The sequence below is a fragment of the Enhydra lutris genome, unplaced genomic scaffold, assembly GCF_002288905.1.
Source record: "Enhydra lutris kenyoni isolate GAN:26980312 unplaced genomic scaffold, ASM228890v2 scaffoldscaffold20, whole genome shotgun sequence".
Lineage (NCBI taxonomy): Eukaryota > Metazoa > Chordata > Mammalia > Carnivora > Mustelidae > Enhydra > Enhydra lutris.
In genome coordinates this window covers 4,543,778-4,570,289 of record NW_019154104.1, presented here as the reverse complement: position 1 = coordinate 4,570,289, position 26,512 = coordinate 4,543,778, and the positions used below count along the sequence as shown (strand labels likewise).

At 50.5% G+C, this 26,512-nt stretch overlaps 1 protein-coding gene across 1 annotated transcript in view; it reads left to right on the top strand.

The window, feature by feature from the left end:
* The window catches only part of LOC111148542 (D-glutamate cyclase), a 75,736-nt gene that overhangs the window by 34,002 nt on the left and 15,222 nt on the right, over nt 1-26,512 (top strand). The window contains exons 2-9 of the mRNA XM_022505183.1: nt 723-851; nt 4,730-4,882; nt 6,642-6,841; nt 9,993-10,140; nt 11,246-11,368; nt 15,373-15,576; nt 19,690-19,950; nt 24,526-24,625. Coding sequence (XP_022360891.1) covers nt 746-851; nt 4,730-4,882; nt 6,642-6,841; nt 9,993-10,140; nt 11,246-11,368; nt 15,373-15,576; nt 19,690-19,950; nt 24,526-24,625 — 1,295 coding nt within the window. The 5' untranslated portion in view covers nt 723-745. The remainder of the gene's footprint in view (nt 1-722; nt 852-4,729; nt 4,883-6,641; nt 6,842-9,992; nt 10,141-11,245; nt 11,369-15,372; nt 15,577-19,689; nt 19,951-24,525; nt 24,626-26,512) is intronic.

Sequence of the window (26,512 nt, the reverse complement as noted above, 5' to 3'; positions counted from 1 at the left end):
CATTGTCTGTTCTCTGGCGCGGGAGTGCTTCAGCGGTGTAAGCCCTGGGAGAGGTCCAGGAGGTGGCCGGGCTCTCCAGACACGTGGGAGTCTCCCTGGGAAAGAGAAAGGGGGCGATTCAGAGTCAAGTGAAGCATCAGGCCCAAGTCAGTGGCCCAGAGAACACTCTGGGGGCACAGAGGCCCAGCAGCAGCGGGTGTGGGCCTCTGGGCTGCTGCCTAGACGGGGAAGATGCCAGCTGGTTTTGAGGAATGGGAAGGCCTTCAGGAGGGAGGGATAGAGGACTTTCCCGGGCAGGGAAAGGGCTTGAGCAAAACTCTTGAAGTTCTGGGCATTTCTCATTAAAAATTGAGACATGAGGGGCCCCTGGGTGGCTCATCTGGATCTAGGTTTCTGCTCAGGTCATGATCTCAAGGTCAAGAGATCGAGCCCCTCGTTGACTGCACACTTGGGCCGGGCAGGGGAGTCCGTTTGAGATTCTCTCCCTCTCCCTCTGCTCCTCCTCTCTCTCTCTCTCAAAATGAATAAATAAAATCTGAAAAAAGAAGAGAAAGAGGAAAGGAAGTAACTGAGATATAAGATGGGAGTTTACTCCAAACAATGCCCACCTAGGGCAGGGCCAGGATAGGGCCAGCGGGGAGGTGGTAGGTACCCGAGGCCGAGTCTGCCATCTTCGGGAAATCTGTACCCCTCATTCTGTCCCCCTTCTTTCCTTCACCCAGACTCTGGCCCCTTCGAGGACGCCATGATATCCTTCACACTCCACCTGAAGTCCTGCCTTCTGCCTGCTATCAGGACCCTGATTCTACAAAAGAAACCAAACATCAGGAGTGTGTCCAGCATGACTGGGGGTGAGTGGTGCCAGACGGTTTAAAAAAGAAAGAAAAACTCCCTAGAAATACGAGCTGTCCCGGGCCCAGGAATCCCTGAGATTTCTAGCTTCTGCTTGGGAAACAGGAAGTAAGGGCAGGAGGCTGTAACTTCCAGTAGCTACTTGATTTCGCAGAAGGAGATGTGGCACCTGGGCCAAGACTCAGGTGTGAAAACCTTATCAGACGGCTCAGCACCAGCAGTTCTGCCCGGTCACCTCCCCACCTCCACGGGGGGCACCGCCCATGGCCTTAGATCATGCAGTGGGTTTTCCCTCAGGGGAAAGGTGCCCCCACATCACACTGCATTTTAATCTGGCTTTGATTCAGACCAGTTATCCCTGGTTTGGTCTCCTCTGGGTGCACCGTCTCCTGTGAGAGAAAACAGACATCCAAGTTGTCATTGACCCGAGTCCCAGCAAAATTTCATGACAAGGAAGACTTTTCTGGAAATGGGAACGGCCAGAGGGAGAGCCAGTGGCATGGTTTCAAGTGCTAGAGCAGGACAGTTTTCGTTGCTGACTGACACGTATGGCTCTGTTACTATTTTCAGGCCAGTAGAATTATCTATTGTTGCATAACAAAGCGCCCCCAAATTAAGCAATTTAAACCATATTCTGCCATGAGGCTGTGCAGAGTGGGTGGTTCTTCTGCCTCACGGGCTGTCCTGTCTGCTGGGGCTGGACTGTCTATGAGGGCTCCTTCCCTCATGTGTCTGTGGAGTGTCTCCTGGGAGGATCTGGAGCAGCCAGGGCTGGCCTCATGTTTCTGTCTTGCCAGGAAGCCTTCCCAGCAATGGCAGCCCAACTTCTTTACAAGGTAGCTCAGGATTCCAGGAGGATGGGCCATAATTAGCACATATTAAACACCTGCTTGAGTCACACTTCCTAGCGTCCCATTGTCAAAGCAAGGCATGTGGCCAAGGACAGAGTCAACTGGGAAGGGGCCACTCAGGGCTGTGAACATGGGGGAATGTGCCTTATTGAAAGCCACCAAGGTTATGATCTCCCACAGCCCTTCGTGCACACGACGTACCAGGGAACACCAGCTGTACCCCACAGCTCCCTAGAACTTCCCGGAGCCAAGAGAGCCACGTGTATCGGAGAGACTGGGTGCAAATCCCCACTTGGCCCCTTACTGACCAAAGCTGTGGGTGAGCTGTGTGACCTCTCTAAGCTCACCTGGGAACTGGAAGTAACAATACAATCCTCCCTAAGGAGCTCGTGGGTAAGATGGTCCATCCAAGTTGGCCGCTGTCATGGAATGTGCCACAAGGAAAGAAGCTCATTTTGCAGAACGTCTGAAACACCCCAGTTTGGGACTGTCTTCCAGGGATTTACATCAAATTAGGAACATTAAAGGGGCTTTTCTCTCTCTCCCTCTCTCTCATCATTAAATTAAAAAAGAAAAAGGAAAATACTGCATTGAGGTAAAAGGACTCAGAAGACTCACTTCATTTCTCTTCACAAAGAAAAGGCCATCAGGACCTTAGTTAGAGCTACCCAGGGGTTGCAGCGATCACTTCAGACCCTCCCCTCACGTGTCCATCACCCCCTCCAAAGAGCCACCCGTCACAGAGCCCTCTCTTGGAGTCCTGTCACTAATGGGGGCAACTCAGGGGACTCTCTCTGATCAGCAGTGGAGATGAACAAACCCCAAACACAGTGCCCTCTGAAGTGCATTTAATTAAAAAGGAAACAAAGAAGCTTTGTGCACATAATACCTCTCTGATTTGTGGTATTCAAAATCCAATTTGCTCTCCCAACAGGCTTTGGAGGTGAGAGAGGGCAGCTGAGGAAAGCCGGGCTTCTAGGCTGGCTGAATTCCCTTCTACCCCACTCTAGAGTATTTTTGGAGACACACCGGGCTTGCTCGAGACATGCAGTCGGCTTCCTTGGGCTTGCAGGGGCTGGGAGTGTCTAGTCTGTCCGCATTTTGAAAGTCTGCAGTGTGGGCAGGCACTGAGGGTTTGAGGTCATGAGTTCCAGGCTGTTAGACACAAAGGCTTGTTCTAGAACTTTCCCTGCGGATGGTTGCTGCTGCTTCATTCTACCATCCCCAAGGAGGAAGGTGCCAGAGGGGGTGGTGGACCCATCCTCGGGAGGCACGGTGCCTGCAGCCATGTGGTGACCCAAGAGGGACTCGGGTTCCCCCCATCTCAGGCTTAACTCCTGGCTATGCCACTCGCCAGCTGTGTGATGTCACTCATCCCTTCGAGGCTTGTTCTCCTCGTGTATAAAATACAAGTGACTACATCTATAAATGACTCTGCACGTAGTAAGCACTCTGAAAGTACCAGCTGACAGTTTCATGGTGGAAAACAGAGGGCCACACGTTGATACAGCAAACTGAGCATTTAGAATTGTCACCAAGTTCATTTCTTCAAAACGGCGTAATTATGTTTTTCTTTGGGATGGTCTTTTTAAAGGAAATAATTTTTTTAAAAAACATAACTTTTTCTTGTTTGTTTTTTCTCTAGTTACAGAAAGATACTATTTATTACATAAATTTTAGAATATTGAGAAAAGCATAAAAGAGAACATAAAAAAGCACCCAGTCTTGTCACTGGAGATCACCAGATTAACATGCAGATGTATTTCCTTCTAGTTCTTTCTCTCATCAATTTTATTAAAAGGAGAATATGCCGAACATACTGTTTTGTTATCTGGTATTGTTTCTTTTTAACCCTATGCTACCAACATCTTTTCATATCATTAAACATTCCTTCTGTCCCATAATTTTAAATGTCTACACCACATTCCACTGAATGAATGTAACTCCAACTCGTGCTTCCTGTACGTCTGTGTGTTGGGTAATTGACGCACAGGAACGAACTCACGGGGTTCCCTTTGAGGTGGGTGTCATTACGGCCATCTTGTCCGTGGGAGTACCAAGACGGAGTTCACACTGCTGCTCGGAGGCAGAATCAGGATTCAAACACAGTTCTGTTTACCCCAGAGGAAGTCATGGCATGCAAGGTGAGGGGGTCCTCCTCCATGGCTGCAGCAAGCCCGTCTGCTTGGAGGGAGAGTCAAGGATCCTGGGAGCTGCCCAGCCAAGAATCTGCCCAGACAGAAGACACAAGCAGTCTCTGTCCCATAAAGGATACCCAAATGGCTAATAAAATGTGCGGGAGGGCTCCCCGCTGTTTCCAGCCTCAGGGCAATGTGACCCCCGAGTGCACCTGCCAAGGGGCTAGAATGCAAAGACGGGCAACACCAAGCACTGGGGAAGAGAAGGAGCCAGCAAGAACCCACACAACCATTTTGGAAACTGCTTTGCTGAACTCCTAAATCTGGACGTGCACACACCCTACCACCCCAGGTCTATGCCAAACAGAAACGCACGCAGGCATGCCCCGAATTCCATCTATTAATATGCTCGTGATAGCACCATTGATAAGAACCCCAAACCGGAAGCCACTCGAATGTCCATCTGCAACAGGGCTGGGTAAGTACGTCGCGGCAGAGACAGTATCACCCAGCAACGAGGCTGAACAAGCTACTGTCAAACGCGGCAGAAAGGATGGCTCTCCCGAAATCATGGCTGAGTGACAGAAGCCAGACCCAGAAGGCTCACGCTGTAGGATTCCATCAGAGGAAGAACAGGCAAAAGTAATCCGTGGTGTTAGAAGTGGGGGGTGATGATCGTGAGGGGCCCAGAGGGATACTGGGACGTTGACAATGTTCTGTTTCTTGACCTAGGTGCTGGTGACCTGGGTAGGTTCGTTTCTTGAAAATTCACCAAGCTGTATACCGAAGGGCATTTTTCTGTGCTGGGCTACAAGAAAGAGTTCAAACAAAGTTTCCACCAAGAAGCAACTGACGAGGCGTGTGTCTCTTCTCTTGCCCCAAACCCAGGGCTCCGACCAGCCAGCGTGGTGGTCCTGCACCGGTCCCTGGCTCCAGCCTTTGAAAAGTTCTGCCAAGCCAACGATGGCCCTCTGCCCCTGCTGGGCCTCTGCGAGCCAGGCACGTGGTCCCTGCCCGCCCTGAACGCAGTCCCGGACCCCAGGTAAAATGCTTGGGAGTGTCAACAGGGACCTCTGTGTCCAGCCACAGGGACCCTCCATGCCTGGCACAGAGCCTTGCTCATGACTCTCTCAGAAACGAGCTGTCCTCCCCTCCATTCCCATCCCTACCCCGTTCTCGTCCTCTGCCCCTGCTCTGGGAAGAATCTTGGGGACCACCCAGAAAGTCCTACACTGGCTGCAGAAATGCTGATGCTGTCACCCACCCACTTCATCACCCAGGCCAGAAACCGTCGGCACAGCCTGCGGAAGAAGACAGAAACACTCGTAGGGACCATCCCTGGAGACAGCCATTGCTGACCCTGTGCGGTGTGACCCCCAGACTCAGGAATAGAACATACAGCTTCACGGCCCCGCAGACTGCTTCCACAGTAGCATTGCAGGGAGCCCCCCCGTGCTCCTACCGCCCCGGCTCAAGCTCCCATCTTCTCTGGCTTCTACTTGCCCACCAGAGCGACTTTTCCCAATGCGACATCTGGTCGCCTGACTTTCCCACTTCAAATCTTCAGTGCCTTCCCATGCCTTGCATCTTAGCTTGATGGCAAGACCTGTGTGGGGTGACTGGGGGAGGGGACTCAGTGGGTTGAGCATCTGACTCTTGATTTCAGCTCAGGTCATGATCTCAGGGTTGTGAAATTGAGCCCACGTCAGGCCCTGCGTTCTGCAGGGAGTCTGTTTTTCTCCCTCTCTCCCTCTCCCTGCTCTCACATGTGTGCGCTCGCTCACTCTCACTCTCTCTCTCTCTCTAACAAAATCTTTAAAAGGCCTGTAGTGACTTGCCCTCAGCTCCATGTTCTTCCCCACCCCTGACACTCCAGCCATCCCCAGTTCTCTCCCCAGAGAGAAAGCTTCTCAAAAACATTCTGCTTTTATCATTTTGTAGACTGTGGGGTGGGAGGGTCCCTCGGAGACCCACCCTGGACCCGAGGTCAGCTCCTTACGTTTTTCCCTCGCACCCCCTCTGCTGTCATCTCAGGGACTCCTAGAGCAGACCATCCCCTGATGGGTCACATGTTTGAGGCCTCCTGCTGTTCCCATACTGCTCCCTCTGCCTAGGATGTGCTTTCCTCCTTGTCCGACTGGCGAACTCCTATTCGTCCTTCAGGACCCAGCTCCGTCACCACCGCCTTTGTGGGAGAGAACGGATTTCTCCCTTCTCTGAGTCACTCCTCTACCTGGACTGTTAACACTCGCTGCTCTGTGTTCTCTGCTGTGTTCTCTGCTGACAATGTAGGATGGCAAGCTTCTTAGGGGCTTGGCCGGTGTCCTCTCCATCACTATGGTACCATCACCTGGCTTGTGCCTGGCATGAAGGAATGGCTCAGCAAATGATTTTGGAGTGAATGAAAAATAGGCTTATAACAACTCTATGGAAAAGTTTCTTTAAGGGAAGAGAAAGGCCTCACCCACTGCTAGCCCTGGAAACTTCTTGAGACACGTGTCCTTTGTCCCTTTGGTCTGCTGGCCCTGCCTCAGTGACAGAGAGGCCACCATCTTTTCTTCCTTGCTGGTGTGGTTGGTCCTGGGCGGAGGTTATAGGAAATATAATGGGGTGGGGGCAGGGAGTACGTTACACTCACACTGATTTAGTAGTTCCCAGTCTGGCATGATTTGAAGGATGCCAGCAGGTGCCTGAAATTTCAGTCCCAGACATCCTCTTCGTTCTCCCTCATCCGTTTAAGCAATACACGGTCAGGGGCCGTCTTGAGTCTGGGGACTGTGAGCCTTCCCTTGTGTCCCCGGGACGGGCCGTCCCCAGTTCCGCAAGTATGAGTTCGGTGCCTGCACGGGCAGCCTGACCTCGCTGGAGGAACACGGGGAGCTCCTGAAGGACATGGTGGCCTTCTGCTTGGACTGCAGCTTCTCCCCGGAAGCAGCCCTGGAGAAGGTGGGGCTCCCCAGAAGAGACTCCCCAGGCCACGGCCTCGCGGGGGCCTACAAGGTAAGGGCACGATCGACAAGGGGCAGGATGACCTGAACAGGTGGGTCACCTTGTGTTTTCTCGTGGCGGGGAGAGAACGCTGACACGGGAGGGAGGAGACCGATGTGCCCCCAGCTCAGCCACTTCCTAGGTGTGCAGCCTCTCCGAGCTCGCCTCCTCAGCTGGGGAATGGGATGTCCAGCCTCTCCCCTGCCGCCGTGGGATCACTGTGAGCGCCCCGTGTGGCCTTGGGCCCAGGAGTGGAGACCTTACAGCAGGGTCGTTGCTGCCGTGTACGCCGAACCCGTTTGGAGTTTTGTCTGGCTCCTTTAACTCGGAGCATGTCAGTAGCTTTTTGAAAAATCCTCCTAAGCTCCAAAATCCTTGCCGGGATTGGGGAGAGCGTGTCTGGCCCGTGAAAGGCCCAAGGATTTGTGGCAGAGCCTGGGCCGGCCCGCTGGTAGCCGGGCTGGGTTTCTCAGCCCATGGTGGCCCCTGGTGGCCCCTGGTGGTCGCCTCTCAAGACCCTCGTGCTGTTGGGGGTCACCCCCCTGCTGTGTGTTCTGAGCTTCTATCCCAGCCCCTGGTTGTCAATGAGAGAAAACCAGATTCCCTCAGGCCACTGACCCCTCCCAGGACATCTGTGTGAAACCTGAGAGGCCACCGTGCTGGAGGGACAGTTGGCTTGCGGGTGTCTCTGTGGAGACCTCGGGCTACAGATGTTGTCCTGGGCTCCCAGGTGCTGACTAAAATTGGCCCGGTGGGGGCTCCTGCCAGGGAGGCCTGAGCTGCCTCTGATGAGAAGCAATTTTATTCTCTCTTTTTTTAAAGATTTTATTTACTGATTTATTTGAGAGTGAGAGAGAAAGAGTGAGCGGGAAGGAGAGGGAGAGAGAATGTGAAGTAGACTCCACACGGAGTGCAGAGCCCGACGCGGGGGCTCAATCCAGTGACCGCTCGATCCAGTGACCGCAGGATCACAACCTAAGCCGAAACCAAGAGTTGGATGTTTGAGCAACTGAGCTACCCAGGTGCCCTGAGAAGCAATTTTCATGTGTGAAGTGTGTGCCTGAGCGGTTTTCACAGGCAGGGGAGGGCGGGGGGCAGAAGTGCAGCTATGGGAGTGGGGGCAGGGGTCCTGGGCATAGTCTGTCCTCCCCCCCCAAACACATGGCCATGTGTAGCAGACACCCACGCTCAGCCTTTCATTTAGATGAGGAGCTGAAAGCCCGGAGAGAGACAAGGACTTGCCTGCCTCCCCAAACCAGCCTGGAACCCAGGACCCCAGCTCCTATCTGTGAATGTCACCGGTGGGCGTGTAACACGAGGAAGGGATGCTTGGCACAGAGGGCTTGTCACTGCCCCTAGTCCGTGCTCAGCAGAGCCGTCCTTTTCCCATGACCTTGCACCTAGCCATGGGCTTCGGTTCAGCACGGTCGCATCTGGCCCAGGGCTCTATCCACAAAGGCCCGCCAGCCCTCCTGGATTCAGTGTTGGCCCTGAGGGGAACTCGGCCTGTTCCCTGTGAAAGTCCCTGACCTGCGTCCCTTCCCAAGTGCTGTGATTTACACGCCAACCGGGCAGACACAGCCAGCGTGCTGCAGGGGAAGGAAAGCTGCGCCTTCTTCCCTTCGAGGTCCTTCGGCTGGTCTATTACTTAAAGTGACCTAAGATGGATCAACAGGAGAAGAACAAGTTTAGTGTCAGCCCTGCAGGAGCCCCAAAGGGGTGAGACTCCAAGAAGTGACCAAAGCAGGTGGCTTTTGTGTTTTTCAGACAAACAGTGGGTTTGGGAAGGATTGACAAGATGGAGAAGTTTGGGCTTGGGGTAGTAAATCAGCCAGGAAGTCCCAAGGTTGTTGAGAGAGCTCTCTCGGCTTGGATGTCCCATCGCTGGAGACAAGGATGCCTTCTACCCTCCTGGTGCAGGGCGGGCGCCTTCACGTGGGACCTTTATTTCTTGCTTTTCGGTGGGCGGGGGGGAGGGTGTCAGAGTGTTCTTCTTGCACTGGCATTTTCTCAGGTAGCTTGAATTCAGAATAATAGTATACTGAAGTGGTGTGTTTGCCGGTGGCCTATTTCCCCCCTCAGCGCCAACAGCAAGCCCTTTGGGCAGCAGCCAAGACTGTCCCAGCGAGTCATCATCCTGGCCATGTCCTAAATCTTTTGTAAGCCCCACTGCAGCGACCAGAAACCACTCAAGGGAGAAAACACCACCACCAGAGAAAGGCAGGCAGGTCATCCCAAGGCAGGAGGAGGGAGGCAGGGCTCGGTGGGGTCTGGGCACAGACCGGCAGTCCCCTGTGTGGACTCAGGAGGAAAAGCAGACCCCAGCACCTCCTGCGAGATCCTTGTCCCTTGGGTTGCTCTGCCTCTGCCTCTCCTGGAGGTCTTCACCTGTGGTCCACGGGCCTCCTGAAGTCCGTGGAGAAAATTCAGAAGCTCATGGAATTAGATGCAAAAAATTACATTTTGCTAGTCATAGCCTCACACGGAGATTGAGCATTTCCTTCCATTCCAAACGCAGGCAACAAGCCACTGTTGCATCAGCAGATCCCGTGACCCTGGCTTCCCAAAGGACCCCTTATGCCCAGATGCCCAGATATTTTCGTGTCCCACAGCAGTTCTTCCTGAGAGCTCAGAAATATCCTATATGCTGGTCACTACTTCATATTCATATCGGTACATCTGCCAGCTCGTTCCTTAAGCTGTTAATGAAGCATGTGTATCTCTCTATCACACCTCTTCATAATTTGTTAAGCACATTTGCAATATAACTGGTTTCCTTTGTAAACCTATGCATTTCCTCTTATGCAATCAAAACCTTTACTCGGAGGGGGGGGTCCCTAGCTGCACCACGCTACCAGAAGGGTCCACAGCACAGACAAACTGAAGGTTCTCTGTTTTAAACCAATCACTACCAGCAGCCTTTCTCATTTCTATGTCACATGAAAGTAGAAGCTCTATTTTTATACTAGCTACTTGGACACCCTTTTTCATTCAACAGCCCTGAACTCGGTGCTCAGGGTTTCCATCTGGGTCAGTTCTGTTTTTCAACATCTTTTCCTTGATTTTTTTTTTTTTTTTAAGCAAAAAAAAAAAAAAATTTTTTTTTTGTGTTGTGTTAGTCCCCATTGGAGCCAAGTTGCCCTTTTCCTCCATTTCTTTTCAGACAACCGTGCCTTGTGCCTCCATGGCTGGCTTTTGCTGCCCCCTGGTGGTCACAATGAGGCCCATCCCCAAGGACAAGCTGGAAAGGCTGGTGCAGGCCAGCGGCTCCATGGGAAATAAGGGACAACCCATTCATATCGGCGACCCAGGTGAGTGTCCACTGTCCTTCATGATTCTGACAGCCACTCATGAACTTCAGCCTGAGAAGACGGGAACTTGCTATGTTCCTGAACTCCCCTGGCTTGTCCTTCTCCTCCCCAGAGTTCCTGGGGGTCCTGGACAAGGCGGAACTCCCGCAACAGCAGGAGGGCTGGGTTTACAGGGGCCCCTCAGGTCTGAAAGTGCACCCCGGCCAGAAGAGCCAGCCTCACCCACTGTCTCCTGTGAACTTCAGGTGAACCTGGGATGGGAGGAGCCGGAGGCAGAGGATGGCAGCTGAGCTATTGGTCCTGGAACTTGAGCTCTGAGCCACCTCTAATTTAGGGTGTTGTTCAGTAACATATTTGGGCAGAGGAGGGCTCTGTTCCAATTGTTAACTTGAACTGATGCCCTGTGTATTAACTCGGTCTGAGAGCGAGGGAGAAAATCCCAGCTTGGCGGCGTCTAGGCCTCTTTGTGGTTCTCAGAGAGCCTGATGGAAACTTGGGATTGGGTCTCGGGTGACAGAGCTCAGTGTACCTGGACTTCAGAATCACACAAAGCCTGCGTTCTGCAACGATGCAGTCAGCCCTGGACACCTCCCGCATAGAAAGATCTCAGGACCAGCCAAAGCAAAGTGTATTGCTGAATCCTTGACTTGTTTTCTCATTATTGGAGCTGGGTTGGGCCCAACACATCCATCTTTGCTGTCCTCGTGAACCTTCTGATGCCGGGCCACGCGTAGGGACGCTGTTGTTGGTAGTCAAGCGACAGAGCTTATGTCTGTGTTATGTGACCGGTAGCCTGTGCCAAGATAAATGCCAGCTCACAAATACTGCACGGAGTGTCGGGCTCAGTGCACCCCGGGCTCCTCCAGCAATCACAGCAGGTGTCTGATATCCATGTTCTGAAACTGTACTACTCAGAATACACTAGAACTTAGCCAGCGTCCTGGGTCCTTAAGGTCCCGAATTCTTTTCTCTGGTACCATCGACGACAATCCTATGATTAGAGTTTCTCTGGGAGAAAGAAACATAAACTATTCAATGTGTTCAATCTGGATATGAACTGCCAGGGCAGGACCCGCAGGAATTCATTTTCTTTTTCCATTTGCAGAATGGCTGGGAATCAAAGATCTTTCCAAACCTCACTACGGGGATCCTGTGGTGTGTCAGCCAGGGGACGTCCCAGTGTTCTGGCCTTCTCAGATGACCAGTTTTGAAGCCGTCAGCAGCTGCAGTATGTCGGGGCTTGAAGGGGGCTGTGACTATGACCCAGGATGGAAACGGCTGGGTCTCCAGCTCTTGGAAGCGCAGGGCTGCAGTGTAGTGGCTTAGGAAACTGAGTCACAAAACAAAACATAAAACATACAGCTCTCCCAGGACTGGGTCTCACCAGCAGCTTGTACGTTTTGATGAGATATATTTCCACCTGCAGAAAGATCAATGTTTAGCTTGACTTTCTGAGACCTTCTGAAGGTTTGTAGGGCTTTGAAAAGAAGAGTGAAGGCAAACAGCGGCACTAAACAGCCTATTTCACGTGGTATTTGCAGGGTGCAAGGTCCCCCCTTCCCCACAATTCCACTTCCTGAGGTTTGTTACCTGCAATCAGCTGAGTCAAGAAGCAGATGACCGTCCTTCTGATGAATCGGAGGGTCATAGTGGCCTCAGGTTACGACGCATGCCTACTGCGCTCCCCTCTCTTCCTCGAGTCATGTGGTTATGTTTTCATCTCACGTTGTCACAAGAAGAAGGGTGAGGACAGTACAGTAAGGTATTTTTAGAAAGGGAGACCACATTCACAACACTTTTATTATAGTATATTTTCTAATTGTTCTATTTATTATTAGTTATTATTGCTGTTAATCTCTTACTGGGCCTAATGTACAAATTAAAATTCATCCTAGGGATGTACAGATAGGAATAAAACATAATCTATACAGGGTTCAGTGCTATGCACTGTTTCTTGTCCACCAGGGGTCTTGGAACGTATCTTTATAAGGTTGGGGGGACCTCTGCATTTTAAAGCCATACTGTCCATTTGTTTTTTTCAAAGACATAGGGTGATATTACAACAAAGAGACACACGAGGGCGCCCTAACTAGCTCGCTGTAAGGTAGGGAAGTGCTAGAAACATTAAGAATAACTATGGCAGGGGCACCTGGGTGGCTCAGTGGGTTGAGCCGTTGCCTTCGGCTCAGGTCATGATCTCAGGGTCCTGGGATCGAGTCCCGCATCGGGCTCTCTGCTCAGCAGGGAGCCTGCTTCCCTCTCTCCCTCTCTCTCTCTCTCTCTCTCTCTCTGCCTGACTCTCCATCTATTTGTGATCTCTCTCTGTCAAATAAATAAATAAAATCTTCAAAAAAAAAAAAAAGAATAACTATGGCAGCCCATTTCATAGACACCAGAAAATTCTAGCCAGGTCAGCCACACTTGCACGACAAATCACAGAATTTAATGTTACTTTATTATTATTGTTTTTTTAAAGCATTCATATAAGTTTAGCTATCAGAATGGCCTCACGATAAAGGAAGATTACTTCTAATATGGCAGTGAGGCATAAATGCAAGACGCATGGAATTCTATTCGTTTGTTTATTTTTTAAAAGAATTTATTTATTTGACAGAGAGAGAGAGAGAGAGAGAGCGCACAAGCAGAGGGAGGGGCAGAGGGAGAGGGAGAAGCAGACTCCCCACTGAGCAGGAAGCCTGAGGCGGGACTCGATCCTAGGACCCTGGAATCATTACCTGAGCTGAAGGCAGACACTTAACTGACTGAGCCACCCAGGCCCCCCTACTCCTTTGTTTATTTAACATTAAATGTTTGGACACCTGCTATGTGTCAGGTAAGGACCCAGATCTTGGGAACACAGTGTTACACCAAACAAGATGCCGTTCTCAGGGAGTTTGTGGTCATTTCCGAGTGTGCGTGTGCTCATGTGTGTTCACACACCCACACATGGTGGTAAATATGGTCCAGCACGATGGCGTCACACATCTTCTGCACCAGCCATGGGGGATGGGCTGCAGAAGAGCGCTCACTGCCTCGGGCATCCCGGCGAACTGCAGGCATTAGCTCTGGCTTGAAATAGCACAACTGCTTTGTAACTGAGGCCAAATGACATCATTGGCTTAGGGACAACTCTGAATAGTTTTATAAAAATCGTGCTGGGACGCCTGGGTGGCTCAGTCGGTTGGGCATCCAACTCTTGATTTGTGCTCAGGTCATAATCTCAGGGTTGTGAGATCGGGCTCTGAGCTCAGTAGGGAGTCTGCTTCTCTCTCTCTCTCTCTTTCTCCCCCTCTCCCTCTGCTTCTTCCCCCACTAGTGCTCTCTCTCTCTCTAAAAATAAATAAATCTTTTAAAAAAAATCTTGTTCAAACCTCTATATAATATTTAAACTTTTATTATTTTTTTCTCAGATTTTTATTTATTTATTTGACCAACAGAGATCACAAGTAGGCAGAGAGGCAGGCAGAGGGAGAAGAGGAAGCAGGCTGCCCGCTGAGGAGAGAGCCGGATACGGGGCTCGACCCCTGGACCCTGGGATCATGACCCGAGCTGAAGGCAGAGGCTTTAACCCACTGAGCCACCCAGGCGCCCCTAAACTTCTATTATTTAAACTTCTATTAGTGGGGGGCCAGGCTGTCTCAGTTGGTGAAGCGTCTGCCTTTGGCTCAGGTAATGATCTCAGCGTCCTGGGATCAGGCTCCCTGCTCAGCGGAGAGTCTGTTTCTGTTTCTCCCTCTCCCCCTGCTCATGCTCTCTGTCTCTGTCTCTCTCTCTCTCAAATAAATAAATAAAATCTTTTTTATTTATTTATTAAGATTTTATTTATTTGACAGAGAGAGAGATCACAAGTAGAGAGAGAGAGAGGAGGAAGCAGGCTCCCTGCCTAGCAGAGAGCCTGATGAGGGACTCGATCCTAGGACCCTGAGATCATGACCCGAGCCGAGGGCAGAGGCTTAACCCACTGAGCCACCCAGGCAGCCCCAATAAAACCTTTTTTAAAATTAGAAATAAAGAAAATAAACTTCTCTTGGTGATAGATCAGTTGCTACATTACAGACCTCTCAGCTGATGGGGCAAAAGCCTGTGTCACACTTGAAGCTGACTAACCTGGCGTGTGCCTGGCATTAGAATGACCCGTTTTAGGTGCTGTCCAAAACACAGAAAAACAGTGATCGCATTCATCAAAATCCTTGATTCTTGCCTCTCTAAAAATTAAGTTAGAATGCTTCATGCAATTATCAGTAGATTTTCCTTCTGAAGTGTTCACCTGGCTTTCTGTTGAATTTGAAAAAAAAAAAAAAGTTACTGTTTTCGGTGACATTCATGGCATTGTTACTTACTCAATTCACACCAATTCACACGGAGCCCCTTTTCTGTGCAAGGTACTATATGGTGTTCTGAGATCAGTAAACAACGGTCCTCGTCTTTGGGAGCACACAGCTGCATGGAGTTAACGTACCCAAGGATAATAAGGACACTGAAGAAAGCAGGTGGTGTAAATTAAGTATTGTAAATATGAAGCCCCTAATGGGCCAGGCAAAAGGACATGGAGACTCAGTAACACGAACCTTCATTTACTGAGGGCTGGTTCTGAACCACGTTGCGAAAAACACTTCTATGTGCGTTTTCCAGTTTAGCTCTGACAACAAACACCTGAAGCATTATCATTATTTTATAGTTGAGGAAACAGGCTTAGAGAGAATCAAGTCTCATCTCTCTGTTTGGCACACGAAAACCATGTTCTTAATAATGACACTCGAGTGTTTCACATTGCCCGGAACTGAGTACGGGAGAGTTTTTTAAAGAATGAAATTAGCAAGCAAGGTGAAAGTGCTGTGGGAAAAGCAGATGCTACGTTCAGAGAGAGCTCTTTATTAGCAAAGTCCAGAAAGGTGTCTTCATGCATCTGAAAGCGTTCAGTAAGTACTTTCTGACACCCCTGGGATTCAGCTGATGGAAATTCCTAGAGCCCTTTCTAGAGCTGTGGTGGCACCTCCCTCATTCCCCACACTCAGCTCATCTTCACTTTCCTCAACACTGGAAGCACCTGTTTAAGTGGGGCTTGATTTAGTCATCAGCTGGTTTTTCTGATTTGGTGCAACAAGCTGTGTGAGGAACATTGTTGACAGCATTGACGCCTGGCACCATCTTGCCCATCAACCGTGGGCTAGATGAGAATGGACTGAATCTGATGACGTGAGCAGACTCAGCCCCTCCTCTTGTGTGTTTTAGAGACCCCGCTGGCTTTCACCAGTGCACCGGGTTGTACCGTCATGACCAACCTGAAGGATACAAAAGCTCCAGCCTGTTGTCTTACCCCTGAGGGAATTCCAGAGGTCCATCACATTTCCCAAGATCCTTTGCACTACAGCATGGCATCGGCTTCAGCTGTTCAGAAGATTAGAGAGCTAGAGGCTATAATTGCCATAGACCCAGGTAAGAAACAAAGCGTTCTCACCTTAATGACCTGGAGAAATTCATCACTGGTGTAAGGGTCAGTGAAAAAGGCCACATGCAAACCCCCTGTGAATTTTTTTTTTTTTAAGATTTTATTTATTTATTTGACAGAGAGAGATCACAAGCAGGCAGAGAGGCAGGCAGAGAGAGAGGAGGAAGCAGGCTCCCCGCCGAGCAGAGAGCCCGATGCGGGGCTCGATCCCAGGACCCCGAGATCATGACCTGAGCCGAAGGCAGCGGCTTAACCCACTGAGCCACCCAGGCGCCCTGAATTTTTTTTAAGAGAAGAATATATTCCTCTTTATTTAGCTAACACTATCAAAGAGAAGAGATTGATATTTTATCAAGAAAGCAGGCATAGCCTTAATGTCATGCAACGACTATAACATTTTTCATTAAATTATGAAGATTGAGACTGCATCCAATGAGAGTTAAGTTTCCACCTGTAAGGTCATTCTAAAGCACGAACCTCAAAAACCAATGTTATAACAAGGCTTCAAGGTATTTAGAATCCAAACTCTTTAAAAAGTTCCTTGGGAATAATTAAGGTATTTTCTTGAGTCCTCTTTCCCCTCTGCCTCCACCTTCATTCACAAGGGTCAGCTGCCTAAACTCTCTTTGTCTCTACTGTGCATTCCCACGGTGTGCTTTTCTAAATGCTTAGAGCGCATATGAATCCCCAAAAGAAGTAAATGGACCAAAATCCTGATGTTGATGATCTCTGGGTAGTTCAATTGTGAATAATTTTTGGATTTTTATTTAAGTTTTTCCCCCAAATTTTCAACACAAAACATAAGAGGGAGTTTGGAAGGCGAGCTTATTAGCCGTGCACATTGCCATAGCAATTACATTGGGACTGGGATGGTAAGGAAAAAGGGTATAGTATGGTTCTTAAGTCATCAACTGCCACCATTTAAATGAAGTCAGCCTTGTGTGCCCAATCTCCTTTTGCACCATTGCCCTGGGGTTGGATGTGGAATACATTTTTTAATGCTGGGCAGCAGAGGTTGGGGCAGGGGGCTGGATCCCCGCTCTCCCGGGGATGCTGGTGGGGCAGGACCCTGCAGTGAACAGCTTCACAAGACTTTGCAATCAATATTGTGCATTGCATCTCAGACAAAGGACAGCCCTTCTGTGACTTGCGCCCCGCTGGCTTCTAGAGATGGAATCCACTAGGGGTCTTCTGGTTGCAGTTAGGAGGAAGTTGGCCACCAGCAAGTTGACCACCCCATGGTCATGGAAGAGCCGCATGTCTTATCCAAGCCGGCCAGCAGAGGGCGCTAGTGGGCACGGAAACGATCCATTTGCTGGCAAAGGCTCCAGAGAGAATGAAGGTGCAGCCTTCCCTGCCCCTCTCTGCCTCAGTTTCTCATCAGTATAAGAGGAGAAATAACACCTAGACCTCCCTTTTGGGGGGTGTGATAGGAAATAAGAATGACAGCTATCGTCTACTGAGTTTTACCATGGGCCAGGCATGTGCTAAAAGCTTTAGGAAGTTTCATCTTCAGTTCTTCCGCGGATCCTATGAGGCCACTATGACTAACTGCGTTTAAGAGACGAGGAGACGGAGGCATACAGGGTCAAGAAACTTGCCCAAGCCCACAGACCTGGTACATGGTGGGAGCAGACGTTGAATCCGCGCCCACTGACTCCAAGGTCCACGACCTTAATAAGTACTAGAGAAATTGGAATCTGGGTTCGCATGGTATTATCACCAGGCCAGTCCCGGTGGGAAGCAGAGGGGGAGGTCAGCCCGGAGAGCTGGAGCCAGAGTCCCAGCACCCAGACAGAGCTGATGATGGTGACAGTGGGACAGAGAACAGCACCTGGGCGGAGCCACAGTGCCACCAAGCTGGGTGTATTTTTCTGTGAACGAAGATCATGGCCAGAACCGAACAATACAGAACAGCCTTAAAAATGTCTGCTCTCTCCCTTCCCTGCAGACCCAAAGTTCTGCAGTAGCAAAACTTCCTTCAGAACTACAAAGTCTAGCTTTTGGATGTTTTGTTTGTCTGTTAGGTTGTTCATTCATTCATTCTTTTGGCAGAGAGTCTGGTTTCTTTTGAATATAAACCCCCAGTAAATTCGGGATCTATGCCTAACCCCCCCCCGCCCCCCCCGCCGATTCCTCTCTTGGGACACACGCACCCATAGAGATGGAAGCTCATGGCTGGGTGTACAGAGCCTCTTACATAGCTGAGCTCCTGGGTGGATATATTTTTCTAAATTTTTGCAATCCTTTCTCCCTCACGAACATTCTTACCCAGGCTGACAGCCCTTCCATCCAGCACAAGGGTTGTGGGGGAAGAAGAATTATTAACTCTGCCATTAGCTCAGATGAAAAACTAAGTGGGAAGTAAATTTACGGCAGACCCGGGGCAACCCAACTGAATTAAAATGACCTGGGAGGTCATCCGCAAAACCTCCCCTTGGGGGCTTATGCAGACGGGGTCTAGGTTTGCAGCATGAGCGAGGGAAGGGCAGATTTACGATGGCCCAGAAACGCCAATACCGTAGATTACGGAGCATTGTCCAGCCTCAAGAACAAGAGATGCTTTGGGTCCTGCTGTAGTAAATAAGCACAAAATAAGATTAATGGCATTATACTGAGCATTGCTCACTGGGCTTAAATAACAGAGCTGCTCAGTCATTTTTGAGAGGATGTTGGCTTGCATTTGAGGTGCCTGAGAACAAGAAGGAACGCAGAGTTCATAGTGATGATGTCAGCCCTCATGCTAAAACCATCACAAGTGATAAAATCATTGACTGTCCTAAATTTGACAAAGTTCTCTCTCTCCTCCTCCTCTCTCTTTTGAGGCTTATCCCATCCTATGAAATAGGTTACATTCTGATTTTTTTCTTATACGGTGTTATACTTCTCCCCTTCCACTGACAGCCATTCACGTTGGTTGTAGAAATATCAGAAAATATATGAACGTAAAGAGGCTGTGAAAATAAGCAGAATCCCCTCACAATTCACTCACAGTTCAATATTTGCCCCTAAAGTCTTTTTCTTCAGTCCTAAGTCTGTAAGGCTGAAAAAAGAATATATATTTCCTTTTTTAATATATTGTGAACATCCTCCCATGTCATTAATCTTCTACAACATCCTTTTTAATGTTTGCATAGAATTCCATTTTGCAAGCATCCCACCATTTTTATTAACATCCATCATTTGACACCATAGTCAAGGCTGCAATGACCACGTGTGTGGACCTCCCTGCGATCACTTTATCAGGATAAATTCCTGGATGCAAATGGCTGGAAAGTACGAATCTGAGTGGAACATACAAATCTTAGTACTAATGACCCTCCAGACAGGGGCTCCTGTCTCCACTCCCACAGCAGGCATGCAGAGAGCCCTTTCCTGCAGCCTCCCTCCACCTGGAACCCCCACCCCTACCCCACCCATGCTCCATGTAGGAAAATGGAGACCCAGAGCAATCCAGGGATGAGGTCAAGGTCACACAGCTACTTTGGGCTTGAATGTTAAGTTTCTAGATTCCAAGTCTGGAACTGTCTCTTTACAACAGGAACCCCAACTCTGTGTCCTTTCGTGTTCTCCTGGCACCTCAAGGGGAAGCTGACACCCTCTGGCCACATCCTTCGGTCTACCTGTCAACTCAGCCACAGCCAGGGGGACATTCTGAGTCACATCCTGCCGTCACCGGATACAGATATGCTCTGAGGTGACCTGTGTATGGACAGGGCCACAATGATACGTAATGGGCCCTGGGGGTCTGTGCTGCCCAGCTGGGACCAGGTTAGCAGCCACTGGAGGACGTTAGAGCATCCCCTCAAATCCTCTGCAGAAACAAGAGTAAATTAAAAACCAAACTGCTCCTTACGTGTAAGTTTCCACTTAAAACACACGACGTTATTGTATGACTTTTAAAATGAAAATAACGAGCATCTGGGTGGCTCAGTCAGCTGGGTCACCGACTCTTGGTTTCAGCTCAGGTCGTGATCTCAGGGTCGTGAGATCGAGCCCCGAGCTGGGCTCCCCACTTAGTGTGGAGTCTGCTTCTCTCTCTCTCCCTCTGCCCTCCCCCTTTCTCTAGAGTGAATAAATGAATCTTTAACAAATTTTAGGCCAGCGGGGGATCAGACACCTGCTTGGGAGAGATGAACTGCTGCGAGCCTCCCTGTCACTGTCCCATGCCCACTCTGTGCTCGTCACCACTGGCTTCCCCACACACTTCAACCACCAGCCCCCAGAAGAGACGGACGGGCCACCGGGAGCCGTGGCCCTCGCCGCCTTCCTGCAGGCCTTGGGGAAGGGGGTCTCCATGATCGTTGACCTGAGAGCCTTGAGTTTGTTCGAGAAGCTTATGGAAGAGGCTGTCGAGCAAGGTAAGGAGTGAAAGGAGGACAGTCCGTTTCCCCCAAATGGGCCTTTGGGGGCAGAGGATGTGGGAGGTAGGGGGGACCACTGTGTGTGCAATTCCTGCCAGGCACCCAGCTCAGGACCATGCACCGGACAGGGGGCGTTTTCCTTCCTTTTTGAAACCTCTCTGGTATCAGCAGCATTAGCCCCATTTTACGGATGAAGACGCTGAGTCTCTGAGAGGGGCAGGTGAGTTCCCTGGGTGGGAATGGTGAGCTCGAGTTTGAACCTGGGTCCTCCAGGCTTTGGAGCCCTGGGTCCCACTGTGCACCTGCTCCCTTCCCTGTGTGACCTGCAGGGAACTCAGGAACCCAGGCCAGCCCAGGCCCCCCCAGGTAGGAGGAGTCAAGAACAGAGATGGTAGTGCCCCCCTCCGCGCCCCCGCTGGGCCAGCTGGGCAGCTGCCCAGGTTCCTGGAGCACACAGGTACATGACCGCAGGGGACGCTGGCATGAGGCCGTGATGCTCTGGTCCTGGGTGAGGATCGGTCTGGGGTGCACTCTGAGAGGACGCTCTTCAGCTCTCCTCTTTCTACCAGGGTGGTTGGGGCATCAGTGGAGAGCCTGGTACTAACCTACTTCCCACTGCCTGTCTCAGTGTCCAGAAAATGCGTTCTTTAGAAACACATTTTTCCATCTTAGCCTCTCAATGGGCTTTCAACCCCAGTAAGGCATGCCCTATAGCACCGTGACATTGGAAGCTTCCCAAAGGCTGTATCTGAGCACACAGAAGCCATGTCACACAACAAATATGTACGGAACACCTACTCTGTGCCAGGCACAGTCATGGAATGTTGAGAGCCATTGATGGCTAAGACTGACACCGTCCTGCCCTCATGGGCAAGCGCATCCCAGGGGAGCGTGGCAGGCGGCAAACCACATGGGGATAAAGGGAAGTGTGTGGTCCGTAAGCAGGTGTAATGCTGGGGGTGGGGGAGCAGACCAGGATAAGGGCATGGGGACTGACAGCCCAGGTGGTAGGCTGCTGTTCTAAACAGGATGGTCAGGGAAGGCCCTGTGACAGCGGAGCCAAGACTGATGAAGTTGCTGAAGGAAGAGGCCTTGTGCTGTGACCATGGCCAAAGCAGAAGCCAGGCAGTCTGGGAGTCCTGGTAGGTTTAAGAAAGAGCTACCGGCCAGCTGAGTGGCCTGGTACACATGAGGACAAGAGAAGCCAGAAGGGAGGACAGAAGGGTCATGGGGGCAGCCTGGAAGGGCCTCAAGGGACATGGGAGCAACTGGGCTTTTATTCCAGGTGGGAGGGGAGCCCTAGAAGGGCACCGAGCAGAGGAGGGCCACATTCTGGCTTCAGCTTTAAAGAATCACCCAGGTAGGGCGCCTGGGTGGCTCAGTGGGTTAAGCCGCTGCCTTCGGCTCAGGTCATGATCTCAGGGTCCTGGGATCGAGTCCCACATCGGGCTCTCTGCTCAGCAGGGAGCCTGCTTCCCCCTCTCTCTCTGCCTGCCTCTCTGTCTACTTGTGATCTCTGTCTGTCAAATAAATAAATAAAATCTTTAAAAAAAAAAAAAAAAGAATCACCCAGGTAGTTGTAGGGACAAGGGTAGAAACTGGATAGGTCCCTGCAAGGGGGAGATGGAGTGGCTTGGGGTGCCCGTCTCTTTGGTCCCCAGTAACTTCAGCCACCGCTGGAATGACCACATGGGGCACCACACGGACCTGACCAGACCCCATGGCAAGCTGGTGTTTTCAGGTTTTCTTCAAAGCTGTGCAAACCCACTCAGTCCACTAGTAAGGGGACTGATGTTTCTGGGAACCCCTCAACCAGGAGGGATCCCTGCCTCTTGTCTCTCAGAGACAGGCAGGTCCCCATGGAACTGGGACCCCATTGCCTAGAGCAGTGACCTCGAATGTGCCCATTCCCTCCTGTTGGGTTTTCCTCCTTCCCACCCTCACTTTCTGCCCATCACCTGCCTCCTGGGATCATCTTCCAAATAAACCGCCTGCACCCAAGTCTTTGGGTCAGACTCTGGTTTCAGAGAACCCCAAACAGACAAATGGTGTGGGTGGAGGTCTCGAGAAGTAGACAGCCCTGTCTCTATTTTGAATGTAGGGTCATGATTCTGGGTGGATTGGATGCAGGGGTGAGATGGAAGAAGAGGAGGCCTCCACAGTTCAGGGAGGGTGATGGAGAGGGTGCAGCGGCAGGGGACCCACATCAGTGGAGACATCAAGTAGACAGATCTACAAGTCAAGTTCAGGAGAGCCGTCTGGGCTGGAAAGATAAATTGGAGACCAGTTGGCATGTTGATGGCATATTGATGGCCTTTTAAGTCCAGACACGGAGTGAGATCACCCAGAGAAAAAGAGACAGAGAGAAGGTCCCAGGATTATACCCTGGGACGCTCCACATTGAAAGGTCAAGGAGGAGAGAGGGAGCCAGCCAGGGAGGTTGGTAAGGAACTGCACGGAGAACCAAGGGAAACTGAAGGACGGTATGGTGAACAAGGAGGAAGCATGGGCCACAGCCCTGCTGCCAGCCGCTGCCAGCAGGCTCAGCAGCCTCCCCCATCTGACAAGTGGCTTGGATATTTTTAGCTGTCCACTTTCCCAGAAGCAGGTCTGCCCTCGCAGCTCACCGGCTGGCCCGGCTCAGAGGCTCCCGTTGCCCGGGAGCTCAGAACTGGGCTCACCCATGGGGTGGTTTCGAAGGCGGCATCTGCTCTATTAGGTTTTGCAGAACCTTTGTGACAGGTGGACGAAGAAAGGGAAAGAGATTTGGCCTTTTAATGAAAATTAGTTCAGTTGCCCTTATAACCAGAGGCTGCACATGTTTAAAGAAGAAAAAGCTTAGTCATTTCTTCCTTATCTTGGGCCTCAATGGACTAAATGGATAAATGGATTCTTTGCAGCTCAGGTGCGGGTTTCCATCTTGCCGACGTTCCTTTGCAGAGGCTCTTTCTGTGTGTGCCCCCTGAGGGGTATGTTATGTTCCCTGCCCTGTTTGGCTCCCCGGTGCCCCTTCTGACCAGTATCCTGTATCCATGATCCGATGTCAGGAAGGAAGAACACACCAGCCTTAACTTAGCACCTACTACATGCCAGACCCCCAGCTCACACCATCGCATCCACAGCAATCCTGGCTCAGGGGACACATGACTAACCCCATTTTGCAGAGGAGGAAACCCCAGCTAAGGGAGTCTCTGTGGCTTGTCCAAGGTCACACAGCTGGGAATGTTGTTTGGCGGTGGTCAGTCCCCGTGCCAGGTCATCAGGCTGCTCCTCCAGCACAGAAAGGGGCGGGGTCTTTCATATTGTGACCACGCCCCCAGCCCAGCCCCAGTCCCTTGTCCCTTGTAGAATGTGCTTGGTGAGTATCCCCGATGGACTGACTGTTCTCTCCTTGACTTTCCCCCTTAGACAGCAGGTGGGTCTGGGGAAGGAGGTTGGAGGGAGTCACACGGGGGGCCCCTTAGGGTCTCTGATAATGATTCTGTCTCCTCCACCCACTGGGGAGGCAGTGGCAGCTCCCAAAGGGCTAGGGGCAGCCCTATTGTGAAGCCGGGGTGGGAAGCAGCATTTATAACACGAGCCCATGGTTTTAACTTAGACGGGGTGCTTGTTGGGCTGTGGGCCACAGAGTGGGGCGGCGGGGGTGGGAGGGTCCTGTAGAACCAGGGGAACCGTAAGTGCTGGGTCCGTCCCTGTCACAGGCCCACTGTTAACCATCTGCGTGGAGACCTCATCCTGGGCCTGGGAATGCACAAGCCTTCTACCCCCAACTGCTAGGAAGTGGATTCCTTCATAAAAACCAAGTCACTCTTATTTTAATCTAGGGTCTGTGTGTGCTTCCCACATATTCTATGTTAATATGTATTGTTAGTGTAATTAGGGAAGGTGCTGTTTTTGAGAGTCAAATTCACTCTGGCAATCACTCCAATACCAGTAGCCAATTCCACACCCAGCCTCTAGGACTTTCCACTGTTGTTCTGGAACTTCTCTGAAGGTATGCAGGGAGGAGAGCAGATGAGAACTTGGAGTGTTCTGGGGTTGGGACACTGACCTCCGTTCTTGGCTTCACCCAACTTATGTAGCACCTCTGAGCCTCCGTTTTCCTCTTCTGTAAAATGGGCTTAATAATGGTTCTTATCACAGAGAATTGTTGTGACGATTAAGTGAGAGCATGCATGCCCCGTGCTTAGCGGAGGCCCAGCTCCCCATCACCATGGGCACCATGTGTCCCTGGCACTCACGATGTCAGTGAGCCAGAATAGGCCTCCGTTCACGGGGGTCTCGTGACCCCGTGAACAGGCAGCATATTTGCTTGCCCCCGAGAGTGGTGAAAGAGCCCAATTCCACGCCACTCAGGGTCACACAATCCACCAACACTAGGGTTTACTCAGGACTAAAAGTAAGCAAATATTCTTGTGCTGAGGTCTCGGGTTTCCTAACAAAGTATTCGACAGGTAGGTGCAGCTCCATAATGATAGTGATATTTTCCAAAGAAGCTTTTGAAAAGCCACCATGAATTCCCAAAATGCAGCACCAGGGCTGACGTGTCCGTCCTTCGCCTTTATTTTCAAGGTGTTCTGAAGACAGCAGTCCCCTTGCTAACTTTCCAAGGTGAATCAGTGGGAGCTGCTCAAACATTTCTCTGCAAAGATGGGGACCCCAAATCACCGAGGTACGTGTGTCCCATCCCAGTGTAAACCGGCGATGGTCGTCACTTTCATGACTCCAGGAAGAACAGAGCCACGAGCCTGGGGGGTCTAATGGGGCAGGCTTCTGAGTTTCAGGGTGTCCTGGGGGCTTCTCACGGCATCTCTGGGCATAGCAGCTCCCTGAGAGATGGCATGTCCATAGATGGAGAAGAGAGGAAAATTACAAGAACCAAAACCTAGCATGGGTCAAACAGGGTCATGACCCCTTAGAGAACAGGGAGTCATTTTGGTGGGGTCACCGGCACGTTTGCAAGGAGAATGAGAAGCAGACATACCATCGTCTGTCCTGTGTGGTAACGGTAAGTACGCTGTCGTGACATTTTGTGCAAGTGGGTGTATTTTTTACTGTGTGTTGTGATCAGATATTTTGAAGAATACATCTTTATTGTATGTAGGGTGTATTTCAGATCTTATCTTTTTAATAGTGTTTTTTAAACTTTTTTGACAATGGTGATACCTTTTGCACTGTAAACTGGTATGCACATGCGTGTACACACACATGCACACACATATGCACAACTAAAACAAAGATTCAGAAAACAGTATTTACCCTTGCTATGTGCAATATATTCTGACGTTTTCTACCCCAGTCTGTTCTAGTCTATTCTACAGTGTTCTGTTTTACTTTTCTGGAAATGTCAACCTAGCCTAATAAATTTATTTCACAACCCACTAATAAGTGTCCAGTTAGAGCTTAGAAACACTGCTTCCATAGGCCTGGCGGGCATGCTGTTCTGCAGCTCACAGCAGAATTGATGATCATAACGAGGACCACGAGTCACCAAGACAAAGTTCAATTGTGGCTCCCATATGCTATTTAAAACTGCAAAAACATGTGTGGTTCCTATTAGAGATGTTTCTATTCTCCAGATGGTTGACATGTAAACAGAGCTCCGGATCTTCAGGGAGAAGCTAGAAAATTCTCTTGGGTGGGATCCCCAATGCCTGTTAACGCAGGTGCTGCTCTGTTCGCTGAGCGGAGGGGGCCAGACAGATCAGATTATTGTGGCGAGAGAGGCGTGTGCTGTCTTTGGAGAATATGTGTTAACTCTTCTCAGGCAGCCAGCTTCCCAGGAGTGCATTACTTCCCACTGTAGCTAAATGGTTCCTGCTGGCCTGAAAAAAAAAAAATCAATCTGCCCATAAGGTATGTAACTGACATTCTCCTGGGGGGGGGGGGTCCAGAAGTGGTGTTCTCCCTGATGGACAGAGAACATACTGATCTTAGTCGGAGGTCCTGTTCCAAACAGCCTTTTCATCACCATGGATATAGGTCTAGGGGAAATTCAAGGTTAAGGCTCCTTCCTCCTGTTGACTCTGCTTCTCGGTGGCTGCTTTTTTCCGGCCCCGGGCATGTAGTCTCAGGATTACATTCTAAAACCTTCTCAGTGGCCTGATCCCAGGCATCTATGATGTCACCACATTCTACACAACCGGGGGCATAGCCAGGCACTCAGAGTTTAGATTTTTTTTTATTAAGGTAAAATATACATAACATAAATGTTACCATTTTAAGCACGCAGTTCAGTGACATCAAGGTCGACTTGCACTGGTGTGCAGACATTCCCCCCGTCCATCTCCAGAACGTTTTCATCTTCCCAAATGGGAATGCTGTACCTGTTAAACAGCGACTGTCCATTCCCCCAGGACCCCAGCCCCTACCTTCTGTCTCTATGAATCGACTGCTGTCGTCCTTCATAAGAGTGAGACCATCCGGTATTTGTCCTTTGGTGATGGGCTTGTTTCAGTCCGCAAATTATCCTCAAGATTCATCCATGTTGCGGCTGCTGTTAGAATTTCCTTCCTTTGTAAGGCTGGATAATATTCCCTTGTATGTGCGTGCCGCAGTC